Source organism: Musca autumnalis, unplaced genomic scaffold (genome assembly GCF_047663935.1).
Source record: "Musca autumnalis isolate F117 unplaced genomic scaffold, ASM4766393v1 scaffold_2, whole genome shotgun sequence".
NCBI lineage: Eukaryota > Metazoa > Arthropoda > Insecta > Diptera > Muscidae > Musca > Musca autumnalis.
The window spans coordinates 210,018,574-210,033,352 of NW_027411755.1; the positions used below are offsets into that span (position 1 = coordinate 210,018,574).

Genomic DNA, 14,779 nt, shown 5'->3' on the forward strand with positions numbered 1-14,779 from the left:
AGTATATACGGCAGACGATTTTATTCATTCTCCCCTAAAGTCAACTGCAACCCTTGGTTTCGAAACATCAAAATGCCCCGAAGCGTCGCAACAACCATTACGAGACTTAGGTTTGGCCATAACCAGATGAAACAACATCTCCACAAGATCAATATTACCAGCACTGACAGATGTGATTGTGGTGACATCCAAACCGTGGACCACGTCACATTCAATTGCCCAGACGTTAACCTCAGCACAAGACGTGCTCTATTACAGAAACTGCGACAACTCGGTATACATCAACCATCAGTCGATGATATTCTTAAAACAAACAACATTAAGGCCTACCTGGCCTTATGGACTTATTACAAAGAAGCAGACATTAAAATTTAAATCAGAATCAACATTCAAGAACACAGAACTCCCAAGAAAAATTAAAAAATCTACAACATTCCCATGAAATACATTTATACCCATGAAAGTGGCAACATAGACTTAGTGTCTCATGTCACTTTAAATTCCACCCCAAACATGGTGGAATTGACATATGAAAACATATGTCTGAAGAAGAAGAAGAAGAAGAAGTTTTGTGTAAAAATGGTCGAAAAAATGTTTTGTTCTCGCGACGGTTTGACAATTTTTAAGTGTTTTGTGCTATTTCCAATCATCTTTTTGCAATTTCAAACAGGTTAGTGCAAACTGCGGCATCTAATGAATCGAATTTAATTGAAATGCCAATAAGAATCGATTGAATATACGAGAAAAACGAAAAACATTGTGATGCTTAAATTGGATTTTTGTTGGTTTGTTTTTTTTTTTTGCTTTATTTTTGGTTCTCCTTCATTCGCAAATTCCGTGAGTGATGTGTCGTGTTCTCTTTTACTCCAATAAGAAAAACAGGTGTTGAAACAAAACAAATGTGTCTGCTGTTTCGGCGGGTGGTGTGTGAGAATGTTTGTGGCGTGTTTTTGTTTTTGTGAATTATTTGTTTGAGAGCATTTCGTTAAAGTTTTGTTTAAATTTTTATTGTTTGTTTATTTAATTAGTTTATTTATGTATGTGGTGGTGGTGATATGCGGATTTGTTTTTGTTATGTGATAAGAAAAAATACCCATGTAAAATAATTATATGTGCAAACTAATATTGTGATATTTATTATCGAAAACAAAATATATTTCAAATATTATTTTTACATGTGCGTGAAAATAAATACGTATTTAACTAGCGAAGACATAAACCAGCGGCGTTGTATAACAAATACGTTTTGTGTAGTATAACAGTTAGAACTGCATGTAAACAAGTTGTAAAAACGTATTTGACAAATACGCACATACATATATACGTATGTCAGTTAGCCACATACATACAAACATGCAGATCCCATTTTAGAAAACGGCAAATAATTCAAGAACTAAAAATAGTAAAAGAATACGGAAGGTGGCGTTGGAAAGGCCATCGAGTATCCTTTCAGGATATGCATTGTCCTTAAAAATCGATAATAGGAATTTTGGGAAAAAAATTATATTCTTTAGAGGAAATTTTTTTACTAAACGGCATATAATTTGAGAACTAAAAATAGTTAGAGGATATGGATGGTGGCGTTGGATAGGCCACCGAGTGGGCTTCCAGGATATGCAGTGTCCTTAAAAATCTATAGTAGGAATTTTGAGAACAAAATTATTTTCTTCAGAGGCCATTTTTAAAAATCACTTTAGAAAACGGCATATAATTTGAGAACTAAAAATAGTTAGAGGATATGGATGGTGGCGTTGGATAGGCCACCGAGCGGGCTTCCAGGATATGCAGTGTCCTTAAAAATCTATAGTAGGAATTTTGAGAAAAAAATTATTTTCTTCAGAGGCCATTTTTAAATATCCATTTTAGAAAACGGCATATAATTTGAGAACTAAAAATAGTTAGAGGATATGGATGGTGGCGTTGGATAGGCCACCGAGTGGGCTTGCAGGATATGCAGTGTCCTTAAAAATCTATAGTAGGAATTTTGAGAAAAAAATTATTTTCTTCAGAGGCCATTTTTAAAAATCACTTTAGAAAACGGCATATAATTTGAGAACTAAAAATAGTTAGAGGATATGGATGGTGGCGTTGGATAGGCCACCGAGTGGGCTTCCAGGATATGCAGTGTCCTTAAAAATCTATAGTAGGAATTTTGAGAAAAAAATTATTTTCTTCAGAGGCCATTTTTAAAAATCACTTTAGAAAACGGCGTATAATTTGAGAACTAAAAATAGTTAGAGGATATGGATGGTAGCGTTGGATAGGCCACCGAGAGGGCTTCCAGGATATACATATTCCTTAAAAATCTATAATAGGAATTTTGAGAAAAAAATTATTTTCTTCAGAGGTCATTTCTAAAAATCACTTTAGAAAACGGCATATAATTTGAGAATTAAAATTAGTTAGAGGATATGGATGGTGGCGTTGGATAGGCCACCGAGCGGGCTTCCAGGATATGCAGTGTCCTTAAAAATCTATAGTAGGAATTTTGAGAAAAAAATTATTTTCTTCAGAGGCCATTTTTAAAAATCACTTTAGAAAACGGCATATTATTTGAGAACTAAAAATAGTTAGAGGATATGGATGGTGGCGTTGGATAGGCCACCGAGCGGGCTTCCAGGATATGCAGTGTCCTTAAAAATCTATAGTAGGAATTTTGAGAAAAAAATTATTTTCTTCAGAGGCCATTTTTAAATATCCATTTTAGAAAACGGCATATAATTTGAGAACTAAAAATAGTTAGAGGATATGGATGGTGGCGTTGGATAGGCCACCGAGTGGGCTTGCAGGATATGCAGTGTCCTTAAAAATCTATAGTAGGAATTTTGAGAAAAAAATTATTTTCTTCAGAGGCCATTTTTAAAAATCACTTTAGAAAACGGCATATTATTTGAGAACTAAAAATAGTTAGAGGATATGGATGGTGGCGTTGGATAGGCCACCGAGTGGGCTTCCAGGATATGCAGTGTCCTTAAAAATCTATAGTAGGAATTTTGAGAAAAAAATTATTTTCTTCAGAGGCCATTTTTAAAAATCACTTTAGAAAACGGCATATTATTTGAGAACTAAAAATAGTTAGAGGATATGGATGGTGGCGTTGGATAGGCCACCGAGTGTGCTTCCAGGATATGCAGTGTCCTTAAAAATCTATAGTAGGAATTTTGAGAAAAAAATTATTTTCTTCAGAGGCCATTTTTAAATATCCATTTTAGAAAACGGCATATAATTTGAGAACTAAAAATAGTTAGAGGATATGGATGGTGGCGTTGGATAGGCCACCGAGTGGGCTTGCAGGATATGCAGTGTCCTTAAAAATCTATAGTAGGAATTTTGAGAAAAAAATTATTTTCTTCAGAGGCCATTTTTAAAAATCACTTTAGAAAACGGCATATTATTTGAGAACTAAAAATAGTTAGAGGATATGGATGGTGGCGTTGGATAGGCCACCGAGTGGGCTTCCAGGATATGCAGTGTCCTTAAAAATCTATAGTAGGAATTTTGAGAACAAAATTATTTTCTTCAGAGGCCATTTTTAAAAATCACTTTAGAAAACGGCATATAATTTGAGAACTAAAAATAGTTAGAGGATATGGATGGTGGCGTTGGATAGGCCACCGAGCGGGCTTCCAGGATATGCAGTGTCCTTAAAAATCTATAGTAGGAATTTTGAGAAAAAAATTATTTTCTTCAGAGGCCATTTTTAAATATCCATTTTAGAAAACGGCATATAATTTGAGAACTAAAAATAGTTAGAGGATATGGATGGTGGCGTTGGATAGGCCACCGAGTGGGCTTGCAGGATATGCAGTGTCCTTAAAAATCTATAGTAGGAATTTTGAGAAAAAAATTATTTTCTTCAGAGGCCATTTTTAAAAATCACTTTAGAAAACGGCATATAATTTGAGAACTAAAAATAGTTAGAGGATATGGATGGTGGCGTTGGATAGGCCACCGAGTGGGCTTCCAGGATATGCAGTGTCCTTAAAAATCTATAGTAGGAATTTTGAGAAAAAAATTATTTTCTTCAGAGGCCATTTTTAAAAATCACTTTAGAAAACGGCGTATAATTTGAGAACTAAAAATAGTTAGAGGATATGGATGGTAGCGTTGGATAGGCCACCGAGAGGGCTTCCAGGATATACATATTCCTTAAAAATCTATAATAGGAATTTTGAGAAAAAAATTATTTTCTTCAGAGGTCATTTCTAAAAATCACTTTAGAAAACGGCATATAATTTGAGAATTAAAATTAGTTAGAGGATATGGATGGTGGCGTTGGATAGGCCACCGAGCGGGCTTCCAGGATATGCAGTGTCCTTAAAAATCTATAGTAGGAATTTTGAGAAAAAAATTATTTTCTTCAGAGGCCATTTTTAAAAATCACTTTAGAAAACGGCATATTATTTGAGAACTAAAAATAGTTAGATGATATGGATGGTGGCGTTGGATAGGCCACCGAGCGGGCTTCCAGGATATGCAGTGTCCTTAAAAATCTATAGTAGGAATTTTGAGAAAAAAATTATTTTCTTCAGAGGCCATTTTTAAATATCCATTTTAGAAAACGGCATATAATTTGAGAACTAAAAATAGTTAGAGGATATGGATGGTGGCGTTGGATAGGCCACCGAGTGGGCTTGCAGGATATGCAGTGTCCTTAAAAATCTATAGTAGGAATTTTGAGAAAAAAATTATTTTCTTCAGAGGCCATTTTTAAAAATCACTTTAGAAAACGGCATATTATTTGAGAACTAAAAATAGTTAGAGGATATGGATGGTGGCGTTGGATAGGCCACCGAGTGGGCTTCCAGGATATGCAGTGTCCTTAAAAATCTATAGTAGGAATTTTGAGAAAAAAATTATTTTCTTCAGAGGCCATTTTTAAAAATCACTTTAGAAAACGGCATATTATTTGAGAACTAAAAATAGTTAGAGGATATGGATGGTGGCGTTGGATAGGCCACCGAGTGGGCTTGCAGGATATGCAGTGTCCTTAAAAATCTATAGTAGGAATTTTGAGAAAAAAATTATTTTCTTCAGAGGCCATTTTTAAAAATCACTTTAGAAAACGGCATATTATTTGAGAACTAAAAATAGTTAGAGGATATGGATGGTGGCGTTGGATAGGCCACCGAGGGGGCTTCCAGGATATGCAGTGTCCTTAAAAATCTATAGTAGGAATTTTGAGAAAAAAATTATTTTCTTCAGAGGCCATTTTTAAATATCCATTTTAGAAAACGGCATATAATTTGAGAACTAAAAATAGTTAGAGGATATGGATGGTGGCGTTGGATAGGCCACCGAGTGGGCTTGCAGGATATGCAGTGTCCTTAAAAATCTATAGTAGGAATTTTGAGAAAAAAATTATTTTCTTCAGAGGCCATTTTTAAAAATCACTTTAGAAAACGGCATATTATTTGAGAACTAAAAATAGTTAGAGGATATGGATGGTGGCGTTGGATAGGCCACCGAGTGGGCTTCCAGGATATGCAGTGTCCTTAAAAATCTATAATAGGAATTTTGAGAAAAAAATTATTTTCTTCAGAGGCCATTTTTAAATATCACTTTAAAAAACTGCCTATAATTCGATAACAAGCAATAGAGGAGAAAAACTATTTTCCTCAACTAGTATTTCCAGAAGATATTGTAATAGGAATCAGAAGATCATTTAGAAGACCAGGAGGTACTCTTGTTCAGCTCGTTTTATACGTAGCGAAATAATTTCAATCTTCTTCGTTCACCCTGGATAACGCTGCGAACATTCTAATTGCAATTTGATTATAAGTTGCTCAAACTCTTTAATTTATTTATTTAACATTGCAACAGGCCATAAATCCTAAAAATATATAAATTCCTTGTTATCATGGTGAAATTGTGCATCGTGTTTGACAGAAAAACAAAAAAAAATGCCCCAAAAGTTTGCAGCAATAGAAAACTCAAAACAAGTGTATCGATATCACAACAATAAACAAATTAACAAAAAAAAAAAACATGGAAACATGTTCGTTTATGGTTTTCAACAAATATTTAATCACGAATTTTAAAACAAATAGTAATTGAAAAAATTATACATATACACAATTTTCTTATTGTCCTGTTAAATAATTGATATGTCGCCATGCTCCTGTAATAATTCCCATTAATTGTTGGTTATCGATAACATATATCGAGTATTCTATTGCTGTATGTTTTTGGCGCACATTGTTTTGCCATACACATATGTCAAAACAGAAGAAGAAAATAAATAAATGAAATGAAAAATTGAGGAAGGGATAACTGACAAAATTAAATTTAACAAAATTAGACGTCAAATCAATCATTATTGGTTTTGGCTCAAAATGCAACACATCTTCTGGGAATGTTAAGGAAAATCTAATGAATGTAAATATAAAACATTTGCACATTTGCTGCTCAATTCCAATTATAAAAATGGTAAATCGGTTCTTTTAAGTTGAGTATAACACAATATGCCGCGTCAAAAGTTTCAAACTAAAGCCGTCTCCTGACAGGACAACCCGTAATATTTTGTTCAAATTTTATGTTCGAAAATGGGCCATATCGGCCTACTCAGGCCCAAAAGCAAAAACTTGTCGATACCAACTAAAATGGAATTGAGTATCCGATTTGGCCAACACATTTGACATAGTACATTTCTTTCGAACGCGCATCAAGTATCCTCAAAAGTTGAGTCTTGTTTGTTAAAGCGGTGTTTTTGTCCATAAGTTCATGATTCTTGAAATATACTGGTCCAAAAGCTTCAAAAAAAATCTATGGTGACCAACTAAATCTGATGGACACTACAACTATCGAAAGTGACTGATATTGATTAGTCCAAACTTCGCACATCGCATTATTTCTGTCGAGCTGAGATCAATTTCGAAGATAGACTATAATAGGCTTTTTCAGGTACCTCACTCACAAAAGTTCCTCATACAAACCTTTAAAATACTACGTTTATTGTTTTCAGACGGATTTTTCCTTGTGTCCTCATACAAACTTATAAACAAAATTTACGTTTATTGTCCCCCATGGACCCTCTTACAAACCATTAAAAATGCCCACATTTTGTCCTCATGCATGCCTTTTTTAGAATCCAGGGTAACTTTCCTGAAACTGTATAGAAATTCACCTTTGTTGTTCTGGTGAAGTCTATCTAAGAACCTTAAAAATCACTTTTGTTTTCCTCTTAAGGTCCCCTTGGAATCCTTAAAAATCAACTTTTACTTTCCTCTTTAGGTCCCATCGAAAACTTCATAAAATCCACGTTACTTGTCCTCCTAAACACTTCTTGGTTTTTATCTTTGGATCCTCCTGAAAACATACTAAACGTCCATTTACTATTCCCGCCTATACAATTTCTACATTTACTCTCCATGGAAACATTTAAATATCAGGTTTGTTGTCCTCTTTCATACTGCTTTGTAAAAACTCAAAAAAAAAACTTTTCATTTCGAATTCTTCTTCGTGATACCCCACGCTCGATCAGAACATAAGATTATGATTACCACACATGAAACCACATTCACAAAACAAAGACATTTATTGAAAACACACTTTTAATTATTCTAAAACACATCGCAATAACATTTAATGCAAATCCACAAAAGCTTCTCCAAATGTAAATCTTTGATATCTTGGAAGTTCTTGTTGGAGATGCTAATGTGAATCTCGTTCACTTGGAGTTTCTTTTCCTGATGATTTACGCTTGCCTGTGGAAACATACAGGTACATCTCCAGATATGTATGCTTGACATTGTTTTGTCCTCAATCACATCAGTTTTCTTCGAGTGCACAGTTTGCCTGCCTTCATAATCCATTCGACCATTTTTCCGAAATAAATTTTTTACAGGACGAGCGATGAACGTGACTCCTTTTCTGGAATAGTGGAATGTCTGAATTGTCCCTCCTTCACATCATCAAGCGTTTCTTCAAGAACGGATCGTTGATTTTTCCTTGAAACAAACATTAAAAGCAAAAATGAAGAATAAAACAAAATACTTACCTTACCGGCACATTAACAATAACCATCAGCTGTTTACAACGATATCGATTATGTGGATAGAGCGCCAAATATCGATAAGTTTAATGAAGAGAATACTCTTTAAAATAACTCGGCGACATGTCAATTTTGTCGTTTGACAAAATAGTCATAATAAATTTGATATTCAATATGCGAAACAAATTTATAATTTTTTGAAAGAATGTCAACAAAGAGAAACATGATATTTGCTCTGTTCCAGAACCTGCAAGAAGCTACTACTTTTTACTACGATAACATTTTTTCCTTTATGTTATCGAAAAAATAGTAAAAATTAGTAGATTCTTGCAGTACTGGAACAGACTAATTGTTCGTCTGTCATTCACATAGACTTCATACAACGCGGTCATACACAATTGTGCTCCCGCGCTTTTTCTCAATTTGACCGCCTAAATCATAAAAAAGGAGGGAATAATCAGTGTATGCTGTCATGTATGTGTGATTGACACACAACAATTCCTTCGTTGCTTTATTGATATTTTCAACATTTCTATCTACAGTTAGTCAACTAAATTTTTGCAAATGATGAATTTAGATATTCAATTAGGAATTTCAAGAAATTCTTTCAATAATGTTTGTGTTTATGACAACATCAAGACAATAAATGTAGAAATCGATCGGAAATAACAAAAAACAAAAGCAAAAAGTAAAAGATCATCGTTTTTGGTGTTAACTAAATAATTGTAAAATGAATGAATGTGCAATAAAATCGCGTAATTTCCTGCGATTTTTTTGCAGTTAAGGATTTTTATGACTTTTAGGGTATATGAAGCGGTAATCTCTTTAAGCATTATAATGTGTTGTCATAAGTAGAGTGCAACAAAGACGATATATTCGGAAAAAACCGAAAACCGGTAAATGCGCTTCGGAAATTGCCGAAACCCCAAATGTACCCGAATTCATGGAAGGATCTACAATTTAAGCGAATCTGTGGTTAGCGACAACTTGAAAACAAAAATAAACCTATTTATAACCGAGGATATTGTCTTGTATTTGGTCACCCATAATCCCGTTAAAAACAATTCCATGTATTGTTTAATAAAACATTTTTATTTTAGTTGATTAATAACAAATATAAAATAAATATGATACATTTAAAAATAGATATCACACTGTGTATATATTCGGAAGTCCACTCTGAATAGATTCTGCAAACAATAAACATGAAAATTTTGTAATATATGTAAATTTTTTGTGGAAGGGTAAAATATTTACCATATAATCCACATAAATATATGCCCTTATTCCGGGATTTCGATCCTTATAATTGAATTAAAAACTCAAAGATTTCCATAGTTTGAAATATAATATTTGTAGAAACATCAATTGTATTATTTTGAGATATCGTCTAGTTTTTTGACGGCCGCTTTAAACAAATGTTTCCTCTTTTTTCCTTTAAATCCTCCTCCTTTTTAATAAATGTCTCTCCATTCTTCTTTAAATCCTAGAGTATGAAAGATTAATACCTATATAAATATAGCACATATGACAATTGTGTTTTTGTACTAAAACTATTGAACTAACTAGTAAATAATCTACATAATCTGATCTAGTCTTTTTATGTGATATGTTGTTACTGAACTTTGTCTCTTTACTAAAATGTTGACATTTGTATAATCAGAAGATTTCAAAAATTGCTCTGTTCTAGAAGCTGCAACAATATACTACTTTTGAAATTTTTAAAGGAAAAAAATTGTAAAATGTTCAAAATCAGTAGACTTTTGCATGTTCTTGAACAAAGCACATAGGCGTTAGGGTTATGACTTTTTTTACAACCTCATATCCCTGTATCATAGCGTGATGAGTTTTGGCATAAGATTACATAAAATCTTAATTATAAGGTGATTCGGTGAAAAAACCTCACGCACAAAATGATTTTAAAATTTGAATTTATCAAAATTATGGACAAATTCGCTAGTCAGCATGGTACAATTACCAGGTAGATGCATCAGCCAACAACTACAACAAAAACGAGTTCAGTACTGTGAAATGTCAAAAATGTTTTCCAAAAATAAAGCGATTCACACATTTTTTTCAACAAAATTTTGTTAGGCAGTTATTAATAAACACATTATTACAAAAATCCGACAAAAATTCACAACTTTTCTTTTAAATTTTTGTTTTTTAATTTTGTGTGTTTCAATTACAACAACTTTTTTGACAGCTCACAGTACATCAGCTGGGCTGATGCGGGTACCTGTATGATTGTGCCATGCTAGTCAGAAAACGCTCAAAATCCATAACTGAAATCATTTTGTTGTTCATTCTTATTTGATTTCAAATTGGAAAAATAGTGGCATTTGAACAACGAATAAATAAGAAAAATAGCAGGCTGGGGAAGAAATGTACGAAAAAGTGTTTAAGACAATAAAATGATATTAACAGATTCTTAATTCGTTTTATCCAGAGATTGCCTTTTTCAGCTACACGATTACCTGAATTCCTCCAATTTGAACATTTCCGTCAGCTGGCTTAGAACTACCAGTTGTCAACGATATTATTTTAGTTTTGCATTACATGATTCTTCATATTTCACACTTCCACAAAAAATGTACATATATTACAAAATTTTCATGTTTATTGTTTGCAGAATCTATTCAGAGTAGACTTCCGAATATATACACAGTTGGTCTGTTCCAGTACTGCAAGAATCTACTAATAGGTTTGTTCCAGAACTGCAAGAATCTACTAATTTTTACTATTTTTTTCGATAACATAAAGGAAAAATTGTTATCGTAGTAGAAAATAGTAGCTTCTTGCAGGTTCTGGAACGGAGCAAGTGTGATATCTATTCTTAATGGTCTGTTCCAGAACTGCAAGAATCAACTACTTTCTACTATTTTTTCCGATAACATAAAGGAAAAAATGTTATCGTAGTAAAAAATAGTAGTTTCTTGCAGGTTCTGGAACAGAGTATAAATGTATAAAGCCTAATTAAAGTTTTGTTCCGACAAAAATGAGTGCCGAAACATAAATTTAGTTGTTAGAGAACAACTTAATAGATTTTGCTGGAGAACTGTACGGATAAAATTGGACTTTCCAGCAGGATATTGCCCCGAATCACCCTGTTGGACCTACAAAGGAGTTTTTAAAGGCACGAAATGTACGGTTATTGGAGTGGCCACCATAACTCATGGCCACAAACCCATTGAAGACCTTCGGGGCATACTATCCGCCAAAGTTTTCGCGAAGTCAAAGGAGTGCACGACGCTGAAATAATTGAAATGTGCATTATTGGCGGAATGGGAGTATATCACCACTAGCACCTTAAGAAACCTAGTCAGTTCTATGGGACGAAGGCTACAACAAGTCCTAATCCACAAGGACAATACAATACCATGTTAAATGTACAACAATTTTGTTCATTATTATGAATTTTTTAAAAATTTTCGTTATTGCACATATAATTATTTTCTATGACAAATTTTTTATAAATTATTTTTCTCTAATATGAAATTAATAAGAACGCAATTTTCTTTTATATTTTAAAAGCAATCGTAAGCACTAACTGCAATGTAAAAATAATATTGGAAATATATTTTGTTTTCGACGATAAATATAACAATATTAGTTTGCACATATAATTATTTTACGTAGGTAAAAGTTGATTGTTGGTAATTGGTATTTTATTCCAATGATTTGTGTTAGGGAATGAGTGGATGTTGCAAAATTCCTATTCAACATTAGAGTTGTATAGTTCATGAACGAACTAGTTCAATTGAACGATTCATTGAATAGAGCGTATGAACTAGATCAGTCGATATAGTTCATTATAGTTCAATAGTTCACTGAACTATAATCATCGGCCACTGTACGATCAACGAACGAACGATTCACAATCTAGTTCAACATGTCGTTCACATATGCATAAAGTTACGCCGTCGTCAGTGTTAAGTGATGCCTTCGTAATGTGATGAGTTTGTTTACGTTTTTGATCAAGGTACAATGATTAGCTGTTCGAAAGTGAAGATTTCTTAAAAAAAAAAAATAATAAAAAAATAAAACAAAATCCACATATTCCCATATTGAATGTGCCTTGTTCTGGATAGAAAAAAATAAAAAGAAACGCACAAGGCGCTTTTTCGCGTTGACAGTTTCTACACACACACACACAACATAAGATTTTTGCTATGCTATTTGGTGTATGTATGCGTTTGATTGAACGATTATGATCCGAATGAATGAACTGGATAGTGAACTATGAACTAGATTACTGACCTAGTTCAGTTAAAAGAGCTGAACTATTGAACTAGATCTTTCAAATGAACTAGATTGTACAACTCTATTCAACATGCCGTATAATTTTTCTATTTGTTGGGCTATATCTCGCTAGATGGCGTTGCTATATATTTGTTTGAGATTTAGAAGAGTGATGAAGGTATTGTATTGTTGATTCTGTGAAACACAACTGATACTCATATTCAATCTGGCATTGCGTTTTCTATGAGAAGATCTTTCGGTTTTCTATGAGAAGACTCTTAAATACATACATATATATAACATTTGTTGCGGAAGTCCATACTTCCCGAGATATTGGCCTATGAAGTTGCGAAAATTCCCTTTACAATTTAAAAAAATATTTTGTTCCCGTGCCCGCAATTAGCTCCTGTCCATAGGAGAAAGTCTTAAAACCAAAAAAAGAAAATTTTGTTCGCGTAGTTCGCAAACTCTAATAATTCCCCCTTCAGTCTTCTATGAGAATACCCCTTGGTCTTCCGTGAGAAAACCCTTCGGTAGTCTGTGACAAGAACTTTCGGTCTTTTAGAAGAAGGCCATTCGATCTTTTATGAGAGATCCTTTTGTTTTCAATGAGAAGACACTTAGGTCTTCTATGAGAAAACCCTTGAGACTTCTATGAGAAAACCTTTTGGTAGTTTGTGAGAAGATCTTTCGGTCTTTTGGAAGAAGGACCATCGGTCTTCTATGAGAAGACCATTTTGTCTTCTATGAGAAGATCCTTCGGTCTTCTATGAGAAGATCCTTCGGTCTTCTATGAGAAGACTTTTTGCTTTTCCATGAGAAGACCGCTCGGTCTTCTATGAGAAAACCTTTTGGTCTTCTATGAGTAGACCTTTTGGGCTTCAATGAGAAGACCTTATGGGCTTCTATGGGAAGACCCTTCGATCTTCTATGGTAAGACCCTTCGATCTTCTATGAGAAGATCTTTTGGTCTTCTTTGAGAAGAACTTTTGGTCTTCTATGAGAAGACCTTTTGGTCTTCTATGAGAAGAGCTTTTGGGCTTCAATGAGAAGACCTTATTGGCTTCTATGGGAAGACCCTTCGGCCTTCTAAGAGATATCCCTGTCGTCTTCTATGATAAGATCTTTTGGTCTTCTATGAGAAGACCTTTTGGGCTTCTATGGGAAGACCCTTCGATCTTCTATGAGATCTTTTGGTCTTCTATGAGAATACCTTTTGGTCCTCTATGAAAAGACCTTTTGGGCTTCAATGAGAAGACCTTATGGGCTTCTATGGGAAGACCGTTCGGTCTTCTAAGAGATGTCCCTGTCGTCTTCTATGATAAGATCTTTTGGTCTTCTATGAGAAGACCTTTTGGTCTTCTTTGAGAAGATTCTTCCGTCCTCTAAGAGAAGTCCCTGCCGTCTTCTATGAGAAGACCTTTTGGGCTTCAATGAGAAGACCTTATGCGCTTCTATGAGAAGACTCTTTGGTCTTTTAAGACAAAACTCTTAGGTTTTCCATGAGAAGACCCTTCGGCCTTCTATGAGAAAAATCCTTAGGTCTTCTGTGAGAAAACCTTTCGGTAGTCTGTGAGAAGCTCTTTCGGTCTTTTGGATGAAGGACCTTCGGCATTCTATGAGAAGACAATTTTGTCTTCTATGAGAAGATCCTTTGGTTTTCTATGAGAAGGCTTTTTGGTTTCCCATGAGAAGACCCATCGGTTTTCTGAGAAGACTTTTGGTCTTCTATTGGAAGACTCATTCGTCTTCTAAAAGATGTTCCTATCGTCTTCTATGAAAAGACCTTATGGGCTTCTATACGAAGACTCTTTGGTCTTCTTTGACAAGGCTCTTAGGTATTCTATGAGAAGACCCTTCGAACTTCAATGAAAATCCCATTTGGTTTCGTATGAGAAGACCCATCGGTCTTCTATGAGAAGACCCTTTGGTCTTCCATGAGAAGGTCCTTTGGTTTTCTATGAGAAACAACTTCCGTCTTCTATTAGAAGATCCTTCCCTCTTCTATTAGAAGATCCTTCCCTCTTCTATGAAAAGACCCTTCGGTCTTCTATCAGAAGAATTTTGGGCTTCTATGAGAAGACCCTTTGGTCTTCTTTAAGAAGATTCTTAGGCCTTCTATAAGAATACCCTTTAGACTTCTTGAGAAACCTTCTGGGCTTTTATAAAAAGACCGTTTGGTCTTCTATAAGAAAACCCTTTGGTTTTCTATGAGGTGACCCTTCGATCTTCTATGAGAAGACCCATTAGGGAAGACCCTTGGGTCTTCTATAAAAATTCCCTTCAGTGTTCTGTGAGAAGACCCTTTGTCTTCTATAAGAAGACTTTTCCGTCTTCTACGAGAAGACATTTTTTTGTTCTTCTGTGAGAAAACCTTTTTTTGTTCTTCTATGAGAAGACGCTTTTGTCTTCTATGAGAAATTTGTTCGGGTTTCTATGCGAAGACCCCTAAGTGTTCTATGAGAAAACCCTTAGGTCTTTGAGAAGATCTCATGGTCTTTCATGCGGATTATTTTCTAAAAGCCTTCTGTTTCCAGTAAGATG

The 14,779-nt window shown here is 34.3% G+C and overlaps 1 protein-coding gene across 1 annotated transcript in view; it reads left to right on the forward strand.

The window, feature by feature from the left end:
- Nucleotides 1–498: 498 nt before the first annotated feature.
- The window catches only part of tkv (serine/threonine receptor kinase thickveins), a 723,071-nt gene continuing 708,790 nt past the window's right edge, over nt 499–14,779 (forward strand). The window contains exon 1 of the mRNA XM_073970747.1: nt 499–670. Coding sequence (XP_073826848.1) covers nt 514–670 — 157 coding nt within the window. The 5' untranslated portion in view covers nt 499–513. The remainder of the gene's footprint in view (nt 671–14,779) is intronic.